The 17639-nt window shown below is 44.0% G+C and overlaps 1 protein-coding gene across 6 annotated transcripts in view; it reads left to right on the plus strand.

The window, feature by feature from the left end:
• Nucleotides 1-17639, plus strand: part of KCNQ2 (potassium voltage-gated channel subfamily Q member 2) — a 178862-nt gene that overhangs the window by 118590 nt on the left and 42633 nt on the right. For 4 of the 6 annotated variants that reach the window (XM_053245603.1, XM_053245598.1, XM_053245601.1 and 1 more), the window contains 2 exons: nt 4029-4097; nt 6396-6425. In XM_053245603.1, the coding sequence (XP_053101578.1) occupies nt 4029-4097; nt 6396-6425 (99 nt within the window). The remainder of the gene's footprint in view (nt 1-4028; nt 4098-6395; nt 6426-17639) is intronic. The other 2 variants (XM_053245602.1, XM_053245600.1) reach the window with 1 other exon arrangement.

The following is a 17639-nucleotide window of genomic DNA, read 5'->3' on the forward strand; positions in this document are numbered from 1 at the left end:
CAAATACAAGCCAAGGTGAAGCCTGCTTCAGAAAAAGGACAACTCATGCTTGCTACTGAAAGACTGGCTCTCCACTCAACCTTGGGTTTCCACATGTTAGGAACATAGGAAGCTGCCATATACTGAGTGTGGGTCAATAGGTCCATCTAGCTCAGTATTGTCTACACAGACTGGCAGCGGCTTCTCCAAGGTTGCAGGCATCTCAGCCCTATCTTGGAGATGCTGCCAGGGAGGGTCTGGAACCTTCTGCTCTTCCCAGAGTGGCTCCATTCCCTGAGGGGAATATCTTACAGTGCTCACACTTCTAGTCTCCCATTCATATGCAACCAGGGTGGACCCTGCTTAGCTAAGGGGACAAGTCATGCTTGCTACCACAAGACCAAATCTCTCATCCCCAGCCACAATGGCCATCTGCATTTTTGTAAGCTTAAAAGAACTTACATGCCATGTCTCAGGTTCTGGAAAAGCATCCTGGAACTGAAAGATGCTTTGGGCAGCTGCCTGTGTAGATAGTGGCTGCTGTATTGGTCCAAAAGATAGGACACACATAATAGGTGAAATGGTATCATTTTAGTGGGTCGACCTAGGCTGGAAGTGGGGAACATTCAGTCTAGGGAGTAATATATATGATACTCTGCCTGATGAATTATTCTGTGACCAGCAAATCTCATGTACCCTTCCAATTCCAACTTAGAGTTTTAGGGTTGGAAGGGACCTTGGAGGTCATTTAGTCTGACCCCCTGCTCCGGACAGGACATTGCTGCCACATCTCTGACAGATGCTTGTTCAGCCTGTGTTTGAAAACCTGCAGCGAAGAAAGGCCCACGACGGCTTGGGGCAGGATGTTCTACTGTCATCGCAGTTAGAACTTACATTAGTTCTAGAAATTAGTGGCTTGCATCCTCTAAAATGGCTGAATTCTGGAGCCATCTTTAATCATACCTGCAACATGGGACCTCTCCCCCTCCCCTGCTCTCCCTCTCCACCTTCCCCACCTTCTTCATTCTCAGAGTAAAGACAGAAGCAAGATTTTAAAGCCGTCACAGTGACTTTTTAAGCAGCATGTCTTTATTTATTTATACGCCCATTCTTCCTGACACATTACAACTGTTTTAAGAACCATTGTAAAATTGCTCTGGGATCGGGACATGGAAAAGCATGTTGATGACAACGCAGGCACTTACTAATAGATGGATTAGAAATCTCACCCCAGAGCTGGATTTCGCTGAAATATTCTTTTGGCTTCAGAGATCCAACCCACCTTGGGTAATTGCATGACCTAGTTATAGACAGCTCCTGACCAGTTTAAACATACTGTAATACACCATTTTTAGCTCCTTGCATCTGGAGGGAGCAGTCTTGAACCTCTCATTTTATTGTTTTCACTACTGCAGAATGGGTATGTAGCTGTGCTGGTCCCACAGAATCCAGAGCACAATAGAGAACAGGGAGTATAAGGCAACTTCCTTTTAATTTTGAACCAAGCAGTCTTCATCTAACTCTAACTTCCACTCTCCCACCTTACCTGTCTGCTCTCCGACCTTTTACCTCAGGTTGCTCTTCTGCATTCTCCCCTCTACCCTCTTGGAATTGTTTTTTGTAACTGATAAAATTAACCCTTTGTGGTGTATGCACGCGTGCCTTTGTGGGAGTGTGTATTGTGTTGTTCGGCCCATATTGTGTTTGTGTGTGTGGTGTTGTGGCTGACTGCTTTGGGGCATGATTCAGCCTTACTTGACCTCGCCTTAATAATGTTTATGCTTCCCAGTAATTAGTCACCTGTGTTCCTTTTGCTATGGGCACTGAACGATTGCTAGTATTATATTTTACATGCTGTAGTCATTTTCCTACCTAATGGATACTTTAGCTCTTGGTGAGTGATGTGTGCAAGAAGAGCCCAGAGAGAGGAGTTCTAATACTTGGCTATGATGAGTCACATGCACTGTGCTTTATTCTGGTGGTTATATACTTTTGTGTATTTTTATTATTAAAAATATGTGCTTTATTCTGGTGGTTATATACTTTTGCATATTTTTATTCTGGTGACTGTCTAGCTCTTCGAGTGAAGCTTGCTTCTTGCAAGCAAACCAACACCTCTTCTGGGAAAAGAGAGAATATTAAAATATCACAGACTCCAAGCACACGCCACTTTCCAAAAGCCTTGGTTTGCTGTGCTTTGCTGTACGTTTTTGTTAGGTATGTGGGAGTAGGCTTTTGGTCACTGGCTGACAAGCTGCTCAGCCTTACAATAGCAGCAAGCGCTCTGTTCTCGCAGGGAGCAGCTTAGCAGTGTGCGAGGTTTGCCTTACAGTTGCTATACATGGGAAAGAGGAGGAGGAAGCAATTTTTGCTTCCCTCCTCCCTTTGCAAAAGATATTTTTGCATCCAGGAATATGTCTGTGAGGGTCATACGGCCCTCAGGGACCTATTCCTGGATGTGGGAAAGGGCTTTTGCAGGGAGGGAAAAGCAACAAAAATTGCTTGCTGCACTGCAAAGGAAGCCTCACACGTTGTTGGTTAAGTTGTTCTTTGCGAGGACAGAGCTCATGCTTCACCATTGCAACACTCTGCAGCAACTTAGCCAACGTATTTCGCCAATACCTCTTCAGTGATATCTCTCTTTTGTCTTTTTGATTAAAAAACAAAACCAACCAACCAGAAACCACAACTCTAATTAACCATAAAGAATTCCCAGGCAACTTGTCTCATATTCACTTCACTTATTTATCTTTGAGGAATGCATTGCACATTAATTCTTAAGTCTAATAATGTTCTTCTTGCCTGATTTGATACTTTCACTACCCATGTTGTTAATGATTATTTCTAAGATACTTATAACAGGGAATATTGAAAATGCTCAGGGAATATTGAAAATGCTCACATTAAGATGCTATAAATGGGAATTTTTGTAAGGACATTCAACCAAGAGCAAGCTGTCACCCAGCTGGAGGTCCCCCTCTCTCAGGAGTCCAGGGATATTTGTCCTCCATTATTCAATTGTAGCTATACCTGTGAGTAGCCCTGTCTTCCTATTACTCTCCAGCAACTGGTATTCAATGGTATACTGCCTCTGAACATGGAGGCTCCAAAAATAGCCATCGTGGTTAATCTCCATTGATGGACCTCTTCTTGACCATGTTTTTCTAATCTCTTTTTAAAGACATCTAAGCTAGTGGCCATCAACACATCTTGTGACAATTAGTCCAATTAATTATGCACCTTGTGAAGAAGAAGAATCCTATTGACTCCTCCATGGTGTTAGCCTTTTGTGACATCCGGCCTCGCTCTCATCTGCCGTCCTCAGTTTCTGCTGCATCCCCTTTATAGGCGTTTCCAACCTTGAGTCCAAAGAAGTTGTTGGACTACAACTCCCATCGTTCCCCAGATACAATAATCAAAGGCTGTTGTTGCTGGGGATGATGTGAGTTGTAGTCCAACAACCTCTGGAGACTCAAGGTTGGGACTCCAGAGACCAAACAGAGACCATTGAGCATACTGTAGCACCAGGGTTCCCAACCTTGAGTCCTGCTTTAAGCATTGCCTGCAGCCTTGACCTCCAAGAACGAGATGGCAGAGCTTGCATGCAAAGGAAGCTCCAGAAGTCAAACGGACCTTCAAGCAAACTGTAATCTAAAGAGAAAGGTGCACAAATTGAGGATGTGGTGGGAAAACTTGGCTGTCAGCTTTGACCTCCAAGCGACAGTCACAGCAAAGTGACAGACAAGTGACTGCTGTGTTCAGCATAAAAAAAGCATTTACCATCATCTTCTAGGAGTTTAGAACTAAACAGAGAGAGAGAGAACTTTTTCTCTTTCCCTTTCTGCGGCTTTTGGAGTGCTTCCAGAATAGCCCAAGCTCTTAAACACTCTTTATCTGTTCCCCCACCCCACCCTTTGCCCCCACACACTACAGCCCAGGCAGATTTGCAGGGGAGGGAGATGGTTTCCATGATGAGAAATAGTCGCCATGTATTGCCTCTGTCTCTGTCCACGTATGATTTTTCTTCCATTTCTCTCCTACCAATTTAGACTCATTCCTCCTTTGAACCAGCTGGAGCTCCTGAGGAATTTGAAGAGCAAATCTGGATTGACTTTCAGGTTAGTACTGCAAGGAGAGGTTGGCTTGGTTGGGAGAATAAGAAGCGGAAATGATATCAAGAGTGGTAAGGAAGGTTAAAACAGAGTTAAACCTCAAATGGATGCTGAATTTAGACTTCATTGAATTGAGTAATTCAGGGGTTCCCAGATGTTGTTGACTACAGTGCCCATAAACCCTAGCCACAATGGCATTGGCATTGGGGACCCAAGGTTGAGAACCTCTGGAATAAATTATTTCTTCACTGTGTTGTCTTCAAAGGCAATTTAGTTGTATGGTTCTCTCAGTAGTCTTGAGAAATACTTGCTTTTCAAAACCAGAACTCTTGACTGGAATAGGAGACTGATTAGAACTGCTGCTTTTGAAGAAGATAAATGGGCAAAAAATGCACCATGCATTTGTATTCAAGCGCGCACACGCGCGCACACACACACACACACACACACACACACTGCATTGCTCTTCTTGCATTTGCTACCTGGTAAAATGCTTTCTTTTTTTGTGTGCATGTGGGAATGGTGCTTTTTTTTTGGATATATATTACCTTATGCATCACCTATCCTCTCTCAAGAGAGTTTACATGAATATTCCCTTCCAAAAACTTTCAAATTCTGTGTGTCTTTTGTGGGGCACAGATACCACAGTAGAACCGATGTAACCTTGTGGGTATCTGCTTGATTGAGTTCTTAAGATCATTTAATGCAGGTAGGTTAGCCCTTAACACTGTATGCATGCATGCATATATACTTTGATTTACATCCCACTTTTTAAACCCCACAGGGCCTTCAGAATGGTTGCAGAACATTTTTAAGCACCTGCTTTGTTCAGATGGTCTTGTCAGTAGTGGTGGATTTTCCTGTTTTCCACTTGGTTTGGTTGGGAGAGAGACGTTTGTAAACTACAAGTTTGCAGCACTTGTTAAGTCTTAGGTCAGGCTATTTTGTACCTGCTGTTGAGTCCAGCTTGGGTCCCCAGATGTGTAACTGTGTGTAACTGGCGTGATAACATGTCACAGTGTGCTTTTGATATTCAGATTTGGGACACAAGGAAGGAGGAGGTCTTGCTTATGGAAGCAGCAATGGGGAGAAATGGCTAATATGATGTGTGATGTTACAGTTGTGGAGGAACATTAAAATAGCACAACATTCATGTGCAAAATGTTCCACTATGCTGGGAGCTCACATTGCTTGCCCAACTGCAATAACACAAGAAATAAGTTGGCGCTAAACAAATGTTGGAAATGTGGACATTGTGAAGGAACTTTTTTTCATATGTGGTGGTCTTGTAGGAAGGCAAAGGCCTTTTGGGACATGATATATAATGAGTTAATTTTTTTTTTTAAAAAAAAGACATTTCCTAAGAGCCCAGAATCTTTCCTGTTGGGGATAATGCAAGGAGAGTTTTCCACAAGCAATTTAACATTCTTCATGTATGCAACCACGGCGGCCAGAAAAGTATATGCACAGAAATGGAAGGACAATGAACTGCCCACAAAAGAAGATTGGCTGATAAAAATTTTAGAATATGCGGAGATGGCAAAACGTACAGTACTGATAAGAGATCAAAATTTGGAAGGTTTTAAAGAAGATTGGAAATCATTCTTACTGTACCTAAAGAACTATTTTCCTAATATTGATTTTTCAACAGGGGTTGAAATTTAGTAATATTAGCAGGTTGAGTAGACTAAAATCGAGTTTGGTAAGATATAGGTTATATGTTTTGAATTATTATAGCAAGGGTTAATTGTATAGTTAGTGATTCGCGCGGATTGGTGAGCTGGAAGTCTTTTGTTTAATTGAATGTAATGAGATGTTTAAGATATTGTTAAATTCAATAAAAATTTATTGAATTAAGAAATAAGTTGGCGCTAACGTGTGCACCCCGTGCGCTTACACAAGAGCATTTAGCAGCCTAGGCTGTGTTTCCACAAGATAAGCTGTGCAATTGTGCTGCTTGTGCATTTGGACACGATGCAGCTACAATGGCTTCTTACACCTGTGCAGATTCCTGGCTTCCGCCAGCGTATCATTGCACGGCATGACTTTGAAGCCCTGTCGTTGAAATGGATTGAGTTTTAAAAGCGTTTCAAGCTTTTTGTGGGTCCTGTTTTGTGTGGGTGTGTTTTCTGGGTCCTGTTTTGTGTGGATGTCTTTTCTGAGGCTTTGTGCACCCCTTATCTTTCCTCCAGGTAATCTTCACACCCCTGCCTCTGTGTTTTGTTCTTTTTGGTCTGTCCTGTGTCTGTAGCATCCTCTTCTCACCTGACTCCATTGCTAATGCACTTTTGCTTCTGTTTAAAGGAAAGAGCAGCAACCTGAGCCATCTCCAAGGTCTGTATCTGTTTTCCAAGAGTCTGTTCTCATGCATTCTCTCGTCTCTCTCTTTCTCTCTCTCTAAGTTTGTGTTCCCATGTGTCATGCGTGTGATGCTCGTGGCGACAAGGAGCTGAGAGCCATTCAAATAAACATTGTAAATCTTTAACATGCTTATCCTGCCCCGTGAGACCTATGTCTGCATGTTTTGTACTTACCCGAAATGGTGGTCCTTCGGTTACATTTTTCCTTCTTCCCGATGGCAATGAGCCATTTAGCTGTGTGGACCAGTGGAGTCTCTGGTGTGGGGGGCTGCGGCAGCATCAAAACCCAGGTTCAGATGTGGCATACGTAGACTCAGAAATGGATTGGAAAAGCCTGGGAAGTCTATTCCCTGGGGAAAAGCTGGTACATCCTCCCATGGGAAATGGATAGGGTTGATGTAGCCTGACATTTGCCCTTTTAAAATTGTGCTTCCCTAACTGGGACATCAAGAGTGATAAATAGGTGGTTGTCATTCTCTGCATTCCCTTCTTCCCTCACCTCTATTTCTGCCTTTCTTTTGGTCCAAGTAGCAGTGAAAGAAAGGATGCTCATGTACTCACCCACATCTGTCACATACCATTGTTTTCCAGTAAGTCAGGGGTCTCAAACTGTGGCCCTTCTGCAGATGTTGGCCTACAACTCCCATCATCTCTGGCTACTGGGCGTTGTGGCTGGGGAGAATGGGGGTTCTATTCTAACAGCAGCCTGAGGGCCACAGTTTGAGACCTCTGCAGTAAATGGATCCTTGCAGTGAGGCAAACAGCAAGTGGTGCATCAGTCCAAGATGTCTCATTAACGTATTCTGAAAATCTCAATTTCAAAATGTATGTTTCCCTATCAGTTTTATAAAGTACATAGGAAGTTGCCTTCTACTGAGTCAGACCCTTGGTCCATCTAGCTCAGTATTGTCTACGCAGGCTGGCAGCGGCTTCTCCAAGGCTGCAGGCCTCCAAGGCTGCAGGCCGAAGTCTTTCTCAGCCCTATCTTGGAGATGCTGCCAGAGAGGGAACTTGGAACCTTCGGCATGCAAGCAGGCAGGTGCTCTTCCCAGAGTGGCCTCATTCCCTGAGGAGAATCTCTCTCACAGTGCTCACACATGTAGTCTCAAATGCAAACCAGGGTGGACCCTGCTTAGCAAAGGGGACAATTCGTGCTTGCTACCACAAGACCACACTGGCATATTGGTCCAGAAAATCTGTATTCATCTGAGCATTGAGGATTGGCCACAAGGGTGCTGTTCAAGCAGGACTAGTGCCTGAGCATCTAATGGTATAGCTTTACTAGGAAGGAGTCTCTATGCTGGTCACAGAGCACTTGACCTGCTTCTGGAGCACTGAGGGGGTGTAGAAGAGGGATGGCTCCAAACTGCTTCACTGCTAGCTCCCAAGCAAAACCGGTACGCTTTATTATTAAGCCGACTCAAAACCGTAACTGGCATGATGAGGAGCGAAGCCTACTAAGCAGGTTCAACTGAAAGGTATGTGTTTAGATGATCTCAAATATTCTAGCAACTTGTTGCTAGTGGAGACCATGTGTAACATTGTTCTCACCTGTGGTTTGGACACTACACACCATTTCTTTACCTGTGTAAGGCTTCCAGTATCTCAAAAGGTTAGTCTTTCAGTAACTGTGTGTTTCTGGATTATATGTTGTTGCGGGCCATAATAATACTAATTATTCAGCTTCTGGCTCTGAGGTTGTGCTTTAGTTTTAGCACAGGAAGTGTTGTGATTTTGATGCAAAAACTTGACTTGCCAGTTTGGTGATTAATCTTTGTTTAGGACCCCTGGGAATAGTAGCTACATTTGTAGAACTGCTAGGTGAGAATAGTTTCTGTGGGCCTAAGCATCATGGGAGAGGCATGGCATCTGCCAACCTGTATCTCCTTAGAGTGAAGTCTTGGAAAAAGAAATGTGTGACATCATATCATTATGGTCAACATTTCCGTGCCCCTCTCTGATTCATTGGCTTCTACTTGTAGGGGACCAGCAGGAGGCGAGGACAGACACTGAACACGATGATTTGATCTCACACATTTTCCCCACCAGACATTACCAGATAGAGGTGGGGGGAGATGGGGATCAGCAGCGGCCATATGACCCATATAAAGCTTAATTTGGCCCTATCATGTAGCTATTCAACATTTGTAGGTGATTTAACAGCTTTAGAGGAGGAACTTGCAACACCTATCTGCATCGACTAGCTGCAGGACAAGAAGGGATGCCATCTTTGTATATGTACACCAACTTCTGAGGGCCCGTTCATTTGTTTTGCAGCCATTACTGGGCAAAAGAAAGGTGGTATTTGCAGAAGGTGCCGGAGGAGGCAAAATGCCTTTTCCTGACCCTTGGTCACGCTTCACCATTGTCAAAAGAAGCATTTTCTTCACCTGCTGCTGGGTGCTTCTTTCTAGAAGGTTCCCCAACTGCTATCTTCTTGTAGACACAAGATTAAGACTTGAAAGCAGAAGGGGCATGTTGTGTCTTCTCTTACTTGGCCCCCCAAAAGCAAACCCAGTGCTCAGATCAGGATAATGTACTTTGATGGTCCAATAGGGCTCAAAACTCCCCTTAGCATCTTGACACTCCTGATCTTGACTTGCAGATACAGACAAGTCACTCACATGATGTGGCTTAGCTAGAACCGGGGTGGATAATCCATTATGAGAAATAGTCCTGGTTTCTTTCTTTGAAGAAAATTGCTAAAAATATTGAAAGCCACTATCCTCAATGTGTGCTGGGCTGGCCCACTGTTGGGAAGGGTTAGTTGATCAGTTCCTGGATAAGCTTGAGCTGTTCCATCACTTATCCTGTCCCCTTCCAGTCTGATTGTATTTGCATTTATTTATTTTGTTTATTGCTGTTATGTTCTGCCCTTCGTCAAGGAGTTCAGGATGGCTGACATGGTTTCCCCTCCCATATTTTTTTCTCCTAACAACCTTCTGATGTAGGTTCAGCTGAGAGGAAGTGACCAGTCCTAGATCACCAAGTGAGCTTCATGTCCTCCCCTCGTTGATTGTTTCCAGGGGGCACCTTGCTGCAGGGATGTTAAGACACTTTCCCCACATGGTTTTGATTTACAGTGTGTTTCTGTAACATGTGGACAATGCCTGCCTCCTTGGGAGGTTCATCGTTTACATGTGCTGAGTAAAAATCCTGTCGTGTATAGACTGAAGTTTTTAAATGCGTCTCATTTAAGTGGGGTGTCTGTAGGAGGTCTGGGCCATCTGTGCATGTCAGACGGTCTAACCCATTGGCCTTGCGTGCCTGGAGAGGCCATCAGCCAGCCACTTTATTTGATACAGGCCTGTGATCATATGAAGAGGCTCTGGTGTTTGCTAGGAAGGAGGAATTGGGTGTCCTTGAGAAAGAGAGGGTGGATTCCATTTGAACTCACAGCCGAGGCCGCAGAGCAGAAGGCATTCTGCACATCCCTTCTGCTACTAAACTGAAGGCTTCAGGCTATGAAGTTCAAATTGCTACCCCTGTGCAAGCCAAACAGGGTTTCCTTCCTCCCCTTCTGCATTTTAAATGTCTCTGAGATGTTGTTTTTGGTACAGTGTAGCTCAAAGGATATGCCTAGTGGCTTACCAAACAGTTTCCATGAAATCACAGTGGTGGGGTAGCATCCAAACTATTACTTCCCTGAAAGAAGGCTGGTTCACTTGCACAAGGAGGGGGGAGATTTTTCCAACCCCCCTTCCTTTTGTAGCCAGCCCTCTGTGCCTCCTCAAAGAATATGTCCATGGGAGTTGGGAGACTCTCAGGATCAGATTTTTTGGGGGTACGAGTGAAATCCCTCCCTCCCTTTGTGCAAGTGAAGCTAGTTCCTTTTGCAGAAGTACTGTGCTACTACTTTGGGCCAAACTAGATGTTATAAGAGACACAGAGACATGGAGTATGTTTCTTTACTCTCCCTTTCTGGAAACCTCAAACGTAAAGGCAAATGATGTGATGGCACTGCACTTTGCACTTCCCTGCCCTCCACCACCCCAGGATGTGAGGGGGAAGGGGGATGTAAAACTGGTCACATCACATCACACGTCTGTCTTTGATGTTTCTAGAGACATGGAGCAGCTGCCCCCCCCCCCGGAAAAAAAAATCTCTTACAGTATCTAGTTTTGCTCAGCATTACTGAATCTGTGTTAGTTTGGGTCACTTCAGATACTGTGCACTGTACGGGACAACATAGAAATTCTACCCATCTTTTCTTTTTTTGTTCTTTTCATTGTTGTTGAGATCTTCAAAGTTCAATGGAGAAAACTGTGGAGTTTATCAGTTTTAGGTCTTGTGCCTATCTCATGCTTTTAAACATCTGAAGTGGGGAAGTATTTGCCTCTTCCTCTCCTTGCAAAAGGATTTGCTGGAGAACTGAATTGGTCGACTCTTGCAAGCATAGAAAATTCCAATAATTAATATTTGGGAGGGGGGAAAAATTACAAACAAGACTTCCAAATTAATCTGAGAGTGTAATCCTGACTCATCCTCAAGGGTTCTTTTTGTGTATCATTAGAGATGCTGGCTGAGGAAGTAATGTTTCCATTTCTAATGCAGAAGGGGGTAGCTGTAATATTATTTTTGATTGCAAAGCTGTCCATGAGCCCTATGATTATTGCGCTATGCCTAAGATATAAACTCGCTCCCCCACCTTAATCCATAATGAATGCGGCCTTCTCAATAACTTTCTACAGTTTATCAAAGTTTCCTGTTAGGCATGAGCCATCTGGTCTAATGTTTGTACTTTCCCCTCATTTCCAGTAAAAGCAATCCATGCAGAAAGTCACTTTGTGGATGCTGCTCAGGAAACTCTAGGTACCACGGGAATTGCTTTGCACTGAACTAATCCAAAGCTGCACGGCTCATCCTCTCTCTTTCTGTCTCTTTCTTTCCCCTGCTATCTTCTGTTCTGACCACTCATCTGCTTAATAGAGGTGCCCTGGTGAGCTGATTCAAAGGAAGACCCTCTGCAATGCCCTTTGATGAAAAATGACATTGGTGGCTTGCTTTCCTCTTCCCAATTAGACATTACATAGAAACTGGAGGAGGAGATTTTGAAGTGTGCCATCTTGCCTTGCACGTTAAAGACAAATAGCAACGAAAAAGATGCAGTAGACCATAACCATGGAAAATATACACTTTTATACAATATTGCTATCAATTGGGATCCCCCAGTTGAATTAGAATTGGGAAGTCCATGTGTTGACTGTCTTGCAAGACCATTGAACAAGGTTCCTTTTAGATGGCACTGAATAACGGAGAGTGGGCTTCTTTTTCATGGATTTGGTCTTAATGGCATTTGAAAATGTGTCTGGCTCTTCCAGCACTTCTACTACGCAGTTACAGGTGACTAATCTTCAACCCATTTTTAGCTGCAAGTCCTCCTTTAGTGGATGCGTGTATAACTCCAGTTACCATTAAACATGGTTTGGGCATTGACGCTGAGTTGAAACAAAAATGACTGAATCATAGATTCTGGGTCTTGCAGCATCTCGACAGACTCTGTGACAGTTAATCAACTTCAAATACTTTGTGGTGATGTGTGTTTCCTGACGCAGCAGTTTGACATTCATAAGGAACTGACAGCCTCTTTAAACTTCAAAGTGTCTAAAACTGTCCGCCATTTTACCTGGGATGAAGTTCCCTCCACTTTAAAAACACTGAACTTTCAGGTGGCTTATGCACACCTTATGGTTATCAAACAACTAATTTTCCCCTCTGCATGCTTTGAATGGTGGACGTTGGTTTTGTTTTATTGCATAAAGTGTGAACTTGCCAGTGCAAGAGCAGGTTAGAATGCTACAGGATGCTTGCAAAATGCAATTGATGCATGTCAGTTTTTGGAATCCAGTTTGGCTCGTAATATCATCAGTCTTGTGACTTTCTGAGTCTAGTATTCCAAACTGTATTTCTCCTTCCCTTTTTATTTTTAAAAAATGTATCAGCAGAATACAAAGTTACATTCATAATCAGTCATAAATCTCATCTCTGAGTGGGTATAGAGAAAAGGATACATGATCTTCGGCTTTAGTATACCAGTTTTAGATTAGCCGGATGCAGGAGATGTAGAATTCTCTGTTCTAATTCTCTCTGAGGTTTTGGGCCAGATCTTTCAGTGTTTGCTTATTTTTATTATTTTTATTATTTGATTTATATACTGCCCTTCCAAAAAAGGCTTAGGACGGTTGACCCACCTGAGTATCCTTCCCCTTGAAATTTCACTCACTTGGTGTCCAAGGATGTCTGAATTCCATGGCTTCTTCCAACATGGCAGCACTGATTTCCAAGATGTTTGACTGTGGGCTTAGTAATCATGAGTGGTATCACCTAGAGCATGCTGAGAAGTTTTCAGGATGGGGGCATTAAGTGAAATTTCCCCATCCCACTCCCTGGCAGTGAACTCCAGTCACTCGAAGGCAACTGGAAGTAATTTGTAGATTTTGTGGTAGTGGCAAGGAGGCTGTTACAAGAGATGGAAATATTTCCAGCTCTGCCTAATCTTAGGAACATAGGATGCTGCCATATACTGAGTCAGACCATTAGTCTATCTAGCCCAGTATTGTCTTCACAGACTGGCAGTGGCTTCTCCAAGGTTCCAGGCAGGAATCTTTCTCAGCCCTATCTTGGAGAAACCAGGGAGGGAACTTGAAACCATCTGCTCTTCCCAGAGCAGTTCCATCCCCTGAGAGGAATCTCTTACAGTGCTCATGCATCGTCTCCCATTAATATGCAACCAGGGCAGACCCTGCTTAGCTAAGCAAACAAGTCATGCTTGCTACCACAAGACCAGCTCTCCTCCAATCTTCAAGGGCTCATTTTTCTACTATATCTTTTCTGGTCATGGTCCTTTCCTGGTTCTGTGGATCAGCTCAACTGCTGGTGGAGTTCACTTGATATCGGGGCTATTCTCACGACCAACAAAAATCGGGCTAGCAGAGGCTAGCTCAATTTTTGTTGGTCGTCAGAACCACCGGGCTCGCAGCCAAGCCTGGTGGTTCTGGAGCGGCTAACCCGCTCGAGAACCCCTGGCAAAAGGCAGGTTTGCGGAGTGAGCGCTCCTGCAAACTTGCTTTTTGCGCTCGTGAGTAGCCGTGGCGCGCCTTCACGCCGCGCCTACTCATGAGTAGACCCCCGGCCGGGAGGCTTAAAAGCAGCCTCCCGGCTCGGGGGTCTCCTCAGTATGCCCTGCGCACTCGCACAGGGCATACTGGGGCTTGCGGGGGCCGCATGGCCCCCGCTCCCCCCACTCCCCTCTGGCTCCATATCGGAGCCGGCCATCATGTGGGCGGCCGCCCAGGGTTCCCTGCCCACTCGTGAGCGGGGAGAGTGGGCTTAGCCCGCTCTTCCTGCTCACCAGACAAAAACGGGTCTCACTGATTGTGAGACCCAGTTCATCGTCTTGTTTTGAATTTTGGGCATGTTTACCAATAGTTTTCTTCTTTCCTTGAGGTTTGAGTCATATGTTTCTGTCTATTTGTCCATACTGAAAACAGTAAAACCTCAAACATTTGGCTAGGGAAGATTTGCTTGTCGGTTTGCTTTTGTCTTGGAAAATGCTCTCATACTCCATGGTCGCAGCTGTAACAGCCTTTAGATTGCAAGTTGACTGTGGCAAGGATGTGTCCACCTTTATTCTTTGTCAGTGCTTATTGCAATTTGGAATATTGCCTTGTTAACATTTATCCCCACAGTCCGTTTGGGTATTCAAGTTAAGATAGTTGCATTTGGTAGGATTATGATATGTTGTCATATATTGGTGTGCATATGGAATCTTTACATTAATCAGTCCTGCTGCTACAGGAAGATCAATGGTGCTGACTTTTTTTTTTTAAGATCCAGGAGAAAAAATATGCATTTTTTACTGTTTTGAAATGAAAATGAAGTCCAGTGGGTTCTTAATTTAATGGCAGTAATGTGAAGTATAACTCAAAATGTTGCATTTTGAGATGCTAATAAACTGAAACCCAAAGCCATCATTTTATATTACGTATGAGTTGCAGAGTTAAGAGTAAAATTCATTTCTTTGCATTCCAATAACCTGTATGCATAATTTTTATAAAGCATGCGCGGCAAATGTTGGCTGACATCCAGACTAACTTTCCAAGGATGCACCAAGGATGTCATCCATTGAACTTTAAAAGCCTGATTTCTCAAAGTATGAGGAAGTCACTAAAACAGCAGATAGTGTAGTGGGAGACCAGGACAAAGGGGGAAGAATACTTGGAGTTTCTTGCTTTATTTCAGTGGGGAAGGAGATGGTGTAGTGGCCATTTTTAAATATATATATATTTTAAAAATGGCCGTCGTGCATGCTCAAATGGCCTCTGTGAGGCCTGGCATGGCCTAGGGCCTCACAGAGACCATTTGAGCATGCACAGTGGCCATTTTGTTTTCAGTGGCCATTTTAAAAAAAAATTAATTTAAAAAAATGCCACCCCCATTCAAGTGGCACCCGGGGCATGTGCCCTGCCTGCCGTACCCTAAATTCACCCCTGGGATGGTAGTAAGTAGGAGTAACATGCAACCAGAATATGACTCTCTTAGATGTTACCAGATTTCTAAGATCAGATTTTATAAAATAGGGTGATTTCTACAGATTTTATGCATTCCCTAAGGTTAATATTTTTTAAAAAATCATATTTAAATGTGTGCTTTGCAACACATTCTCACACCAGTTGTTTGGCTAGGAAATACATGAAAATGCTTTAAAAACATATTTGAATGCAGAATTTTATTGGTAATGGAAAAATAAATAAATTCAAGGATTTTTAGCAGAAGAGAACAAAATGGAAATGAAAGGAAAATGAGCAAATTTCAGATGAAGCAGAACCTGAGATATCTGCCCATACATACATACATACATACATACTACTACTACTACTACTACTATGGAATATTAGTACATACTAATACTACATACCATACATACTAATACTACTGCGGAATACTGCTTTTAAACGGAATTCTCAACGTGGTTTACAAAGAAAATAAAATGCTTACAGACCTATTGCCAGAATTGGAAGATACAAAACTGGAGTAAATTCCATCTCAGATGTTTTTGCTATTAGTGAGAATGCAAGAGTTGTCCTAGGACACAAGAGGTGTGCTCAGGTAGGGTAGCTGCACGGACAATGTAATGTGCATGCACTTGCAGTGTGAATGTATGCACAGTGCATTGACATATGCACATGTGGCCTGAACAAGAGGGACATGACACAGGATACCATGTCTCAGGATACATGCTGAGACAAAGGATGAAGCATTCCTTTCATGATTAGGGGCACATTGCTCTTAACCCCTTTCTTAACACCTCCCCCATCCTTTTGAGAGGCTTTTTATTGTTTTCATCTAAAGTCTGCATCTGGTGGGTTTTTATTTTTAAAACACTTTTAGATGTTGGTGTTAATTGGGTCCTGTTTCCAACTTTTAAATTTGGACATGTTTTTGTTTTGTCGTCTCATTGTTTTGTTATTCTTGTAAGCTGCCCTGAACACTATTGTACTGCAGGGGTAGGATATATTCCGCCGAATATTTATATACTGCTTTTCAAGCAAAGTTCTCAAAGTGGTCAATTTAGAAAAATAAAGAAATAAGATTTATAACAAAGAAACAAGCTTTGTTCCCCTTGAGGGGAAATAACTTTGCACATGGTCAGAAGTATCCAACTCAGGATGCCAGATTTTTTGGAAATGAAAGCTGGTGACCTAGTGTTCAGCTCAAAATTGGCAGGGTTTCTCTGCATTTGTACAGTCAAGCCACAAGTCAGTGTAGCAAGGACCAAATGGCAGGTTATGGCAGACATATTAGGTCTGCTACTGCTGACACCAGCACCACCATGTTGTATTCTCCTTACAATGAGTACTTTCCTTACCTTTTGACAGGGTTCCTGACCTTGGGTCCCCAGACCATAACTCCCAGCAACAATGGCCTTTGGCCATTGGAGACCCCTGCCCTATGATGTGACATTGTTTTCTCTGCCCCTTCCTCCAGTGGCAGCCAGTGGCAAGGGGGACGCATGATGTGACCATGGTAGAGTAAGTGAAACTACACATTACAAGGAAATAGGGGAGATCGCAATGTGGAGATGCATTGGGTGGGGGCAGCCTGGATGTGTGCTGAAAAGTGTTGTTCAGTAGGGGTGTGCATGGAACTGGCTGGCCTGGTTCAGTTCAAGTCCAGACCGGACTCAAACCGGACCGGGCCAGTTCAGTCTGGCACTCCCTCGAACCCCCACCCTGGTTTGGTTTGGTCTGGGGGGTGGAGGTGTTCAAACTTTAAAAAAAAATTTACTTACCCCCTTTGGGGGAGTTGTTGGAGGTGGCGGCGGGGTGTGTGTGTGTGTCTATGTCTGTGGGGGTTCCCTTTCCTCCTGCCGGTCTCCCTTTTTGCCACCACCAAGTGTTCGGCCGGCTCATGGGCCCATTCAGGCCTTCCCTCTCTGGCGCGGCAGCCATTTTGGAGGCTGCCGCACCTGCAGTTGGCCTTTGCATGACCAAGGCCATGCAAAGGCCAATTTCGCAGGCACGGTTGACTCCAAAATGGCCATTGCACCAGAGGGGGGAGACCTGAACAAGTCGAAGAGCTGGCCGAACGGCTGGTGGCGGCAAAAAGGGGGGCCAGCAAGGGGAGGGGGAAACTCTGCAGACCCCTCTACCCACTGCCTCAAAAAACTCCCCCAAAGGGGGTAAGTTTTAAAAAAAGTTTTTTAATTTAAAAAAACAAAAAGTCTGCAAACTTCCCGAACAGTCAGGGGGTGTTCGGTCCGGGGTTGGGCTGAACAGGGGATGGTTTGGTTTGACCCCAAACCGTCGAACTGAACAGGTTTGACATCAAACACATTCAACGTCGAACCTGTTTGCACATCCCTGTTGTTCAGCCCTAATATGTGTTTCCACAAGATGTTAGAGTTGGGGGCTGCCAACCCTGGAGGCTGTAGTGTCTGATACAGTGCACCATGCTCATAGTTCTTAAGGGTGCCAACAAGCAAAAGCTGGTCTTTTTTCACCCCTTTCCACCCTCCCCTTACCTAGTCACCCCTACGTAACAAATCTCCATGCCCACGCCATCACAGAAATGCCTTTTCACCGGCCAGCCTGAGTTGTTGGTGCCTCCGTATCCTCTCCTTGAGACATCTTGTATGGATGGAACCATGGTCCTGAACCAGCTGCAAATGCTTGCCGTTCTGTTTCCC

The sequence above is a fragment of the Hemicordylus capensis genome, chromosome 4 (genome assembly GCF_027244095.1).
Source record: "Hemicordylus capensis ecotype Gifberg chromosome 4, rHemCap1.1.pri, whole genome shotgun sequence".
Taxonomy (NCBI): Eukaryota; Metazoa; Chordata; class Lepidosauria; order Squamata; family Cordylidae; genus Hemicordylus; species Hemicordylus capensis.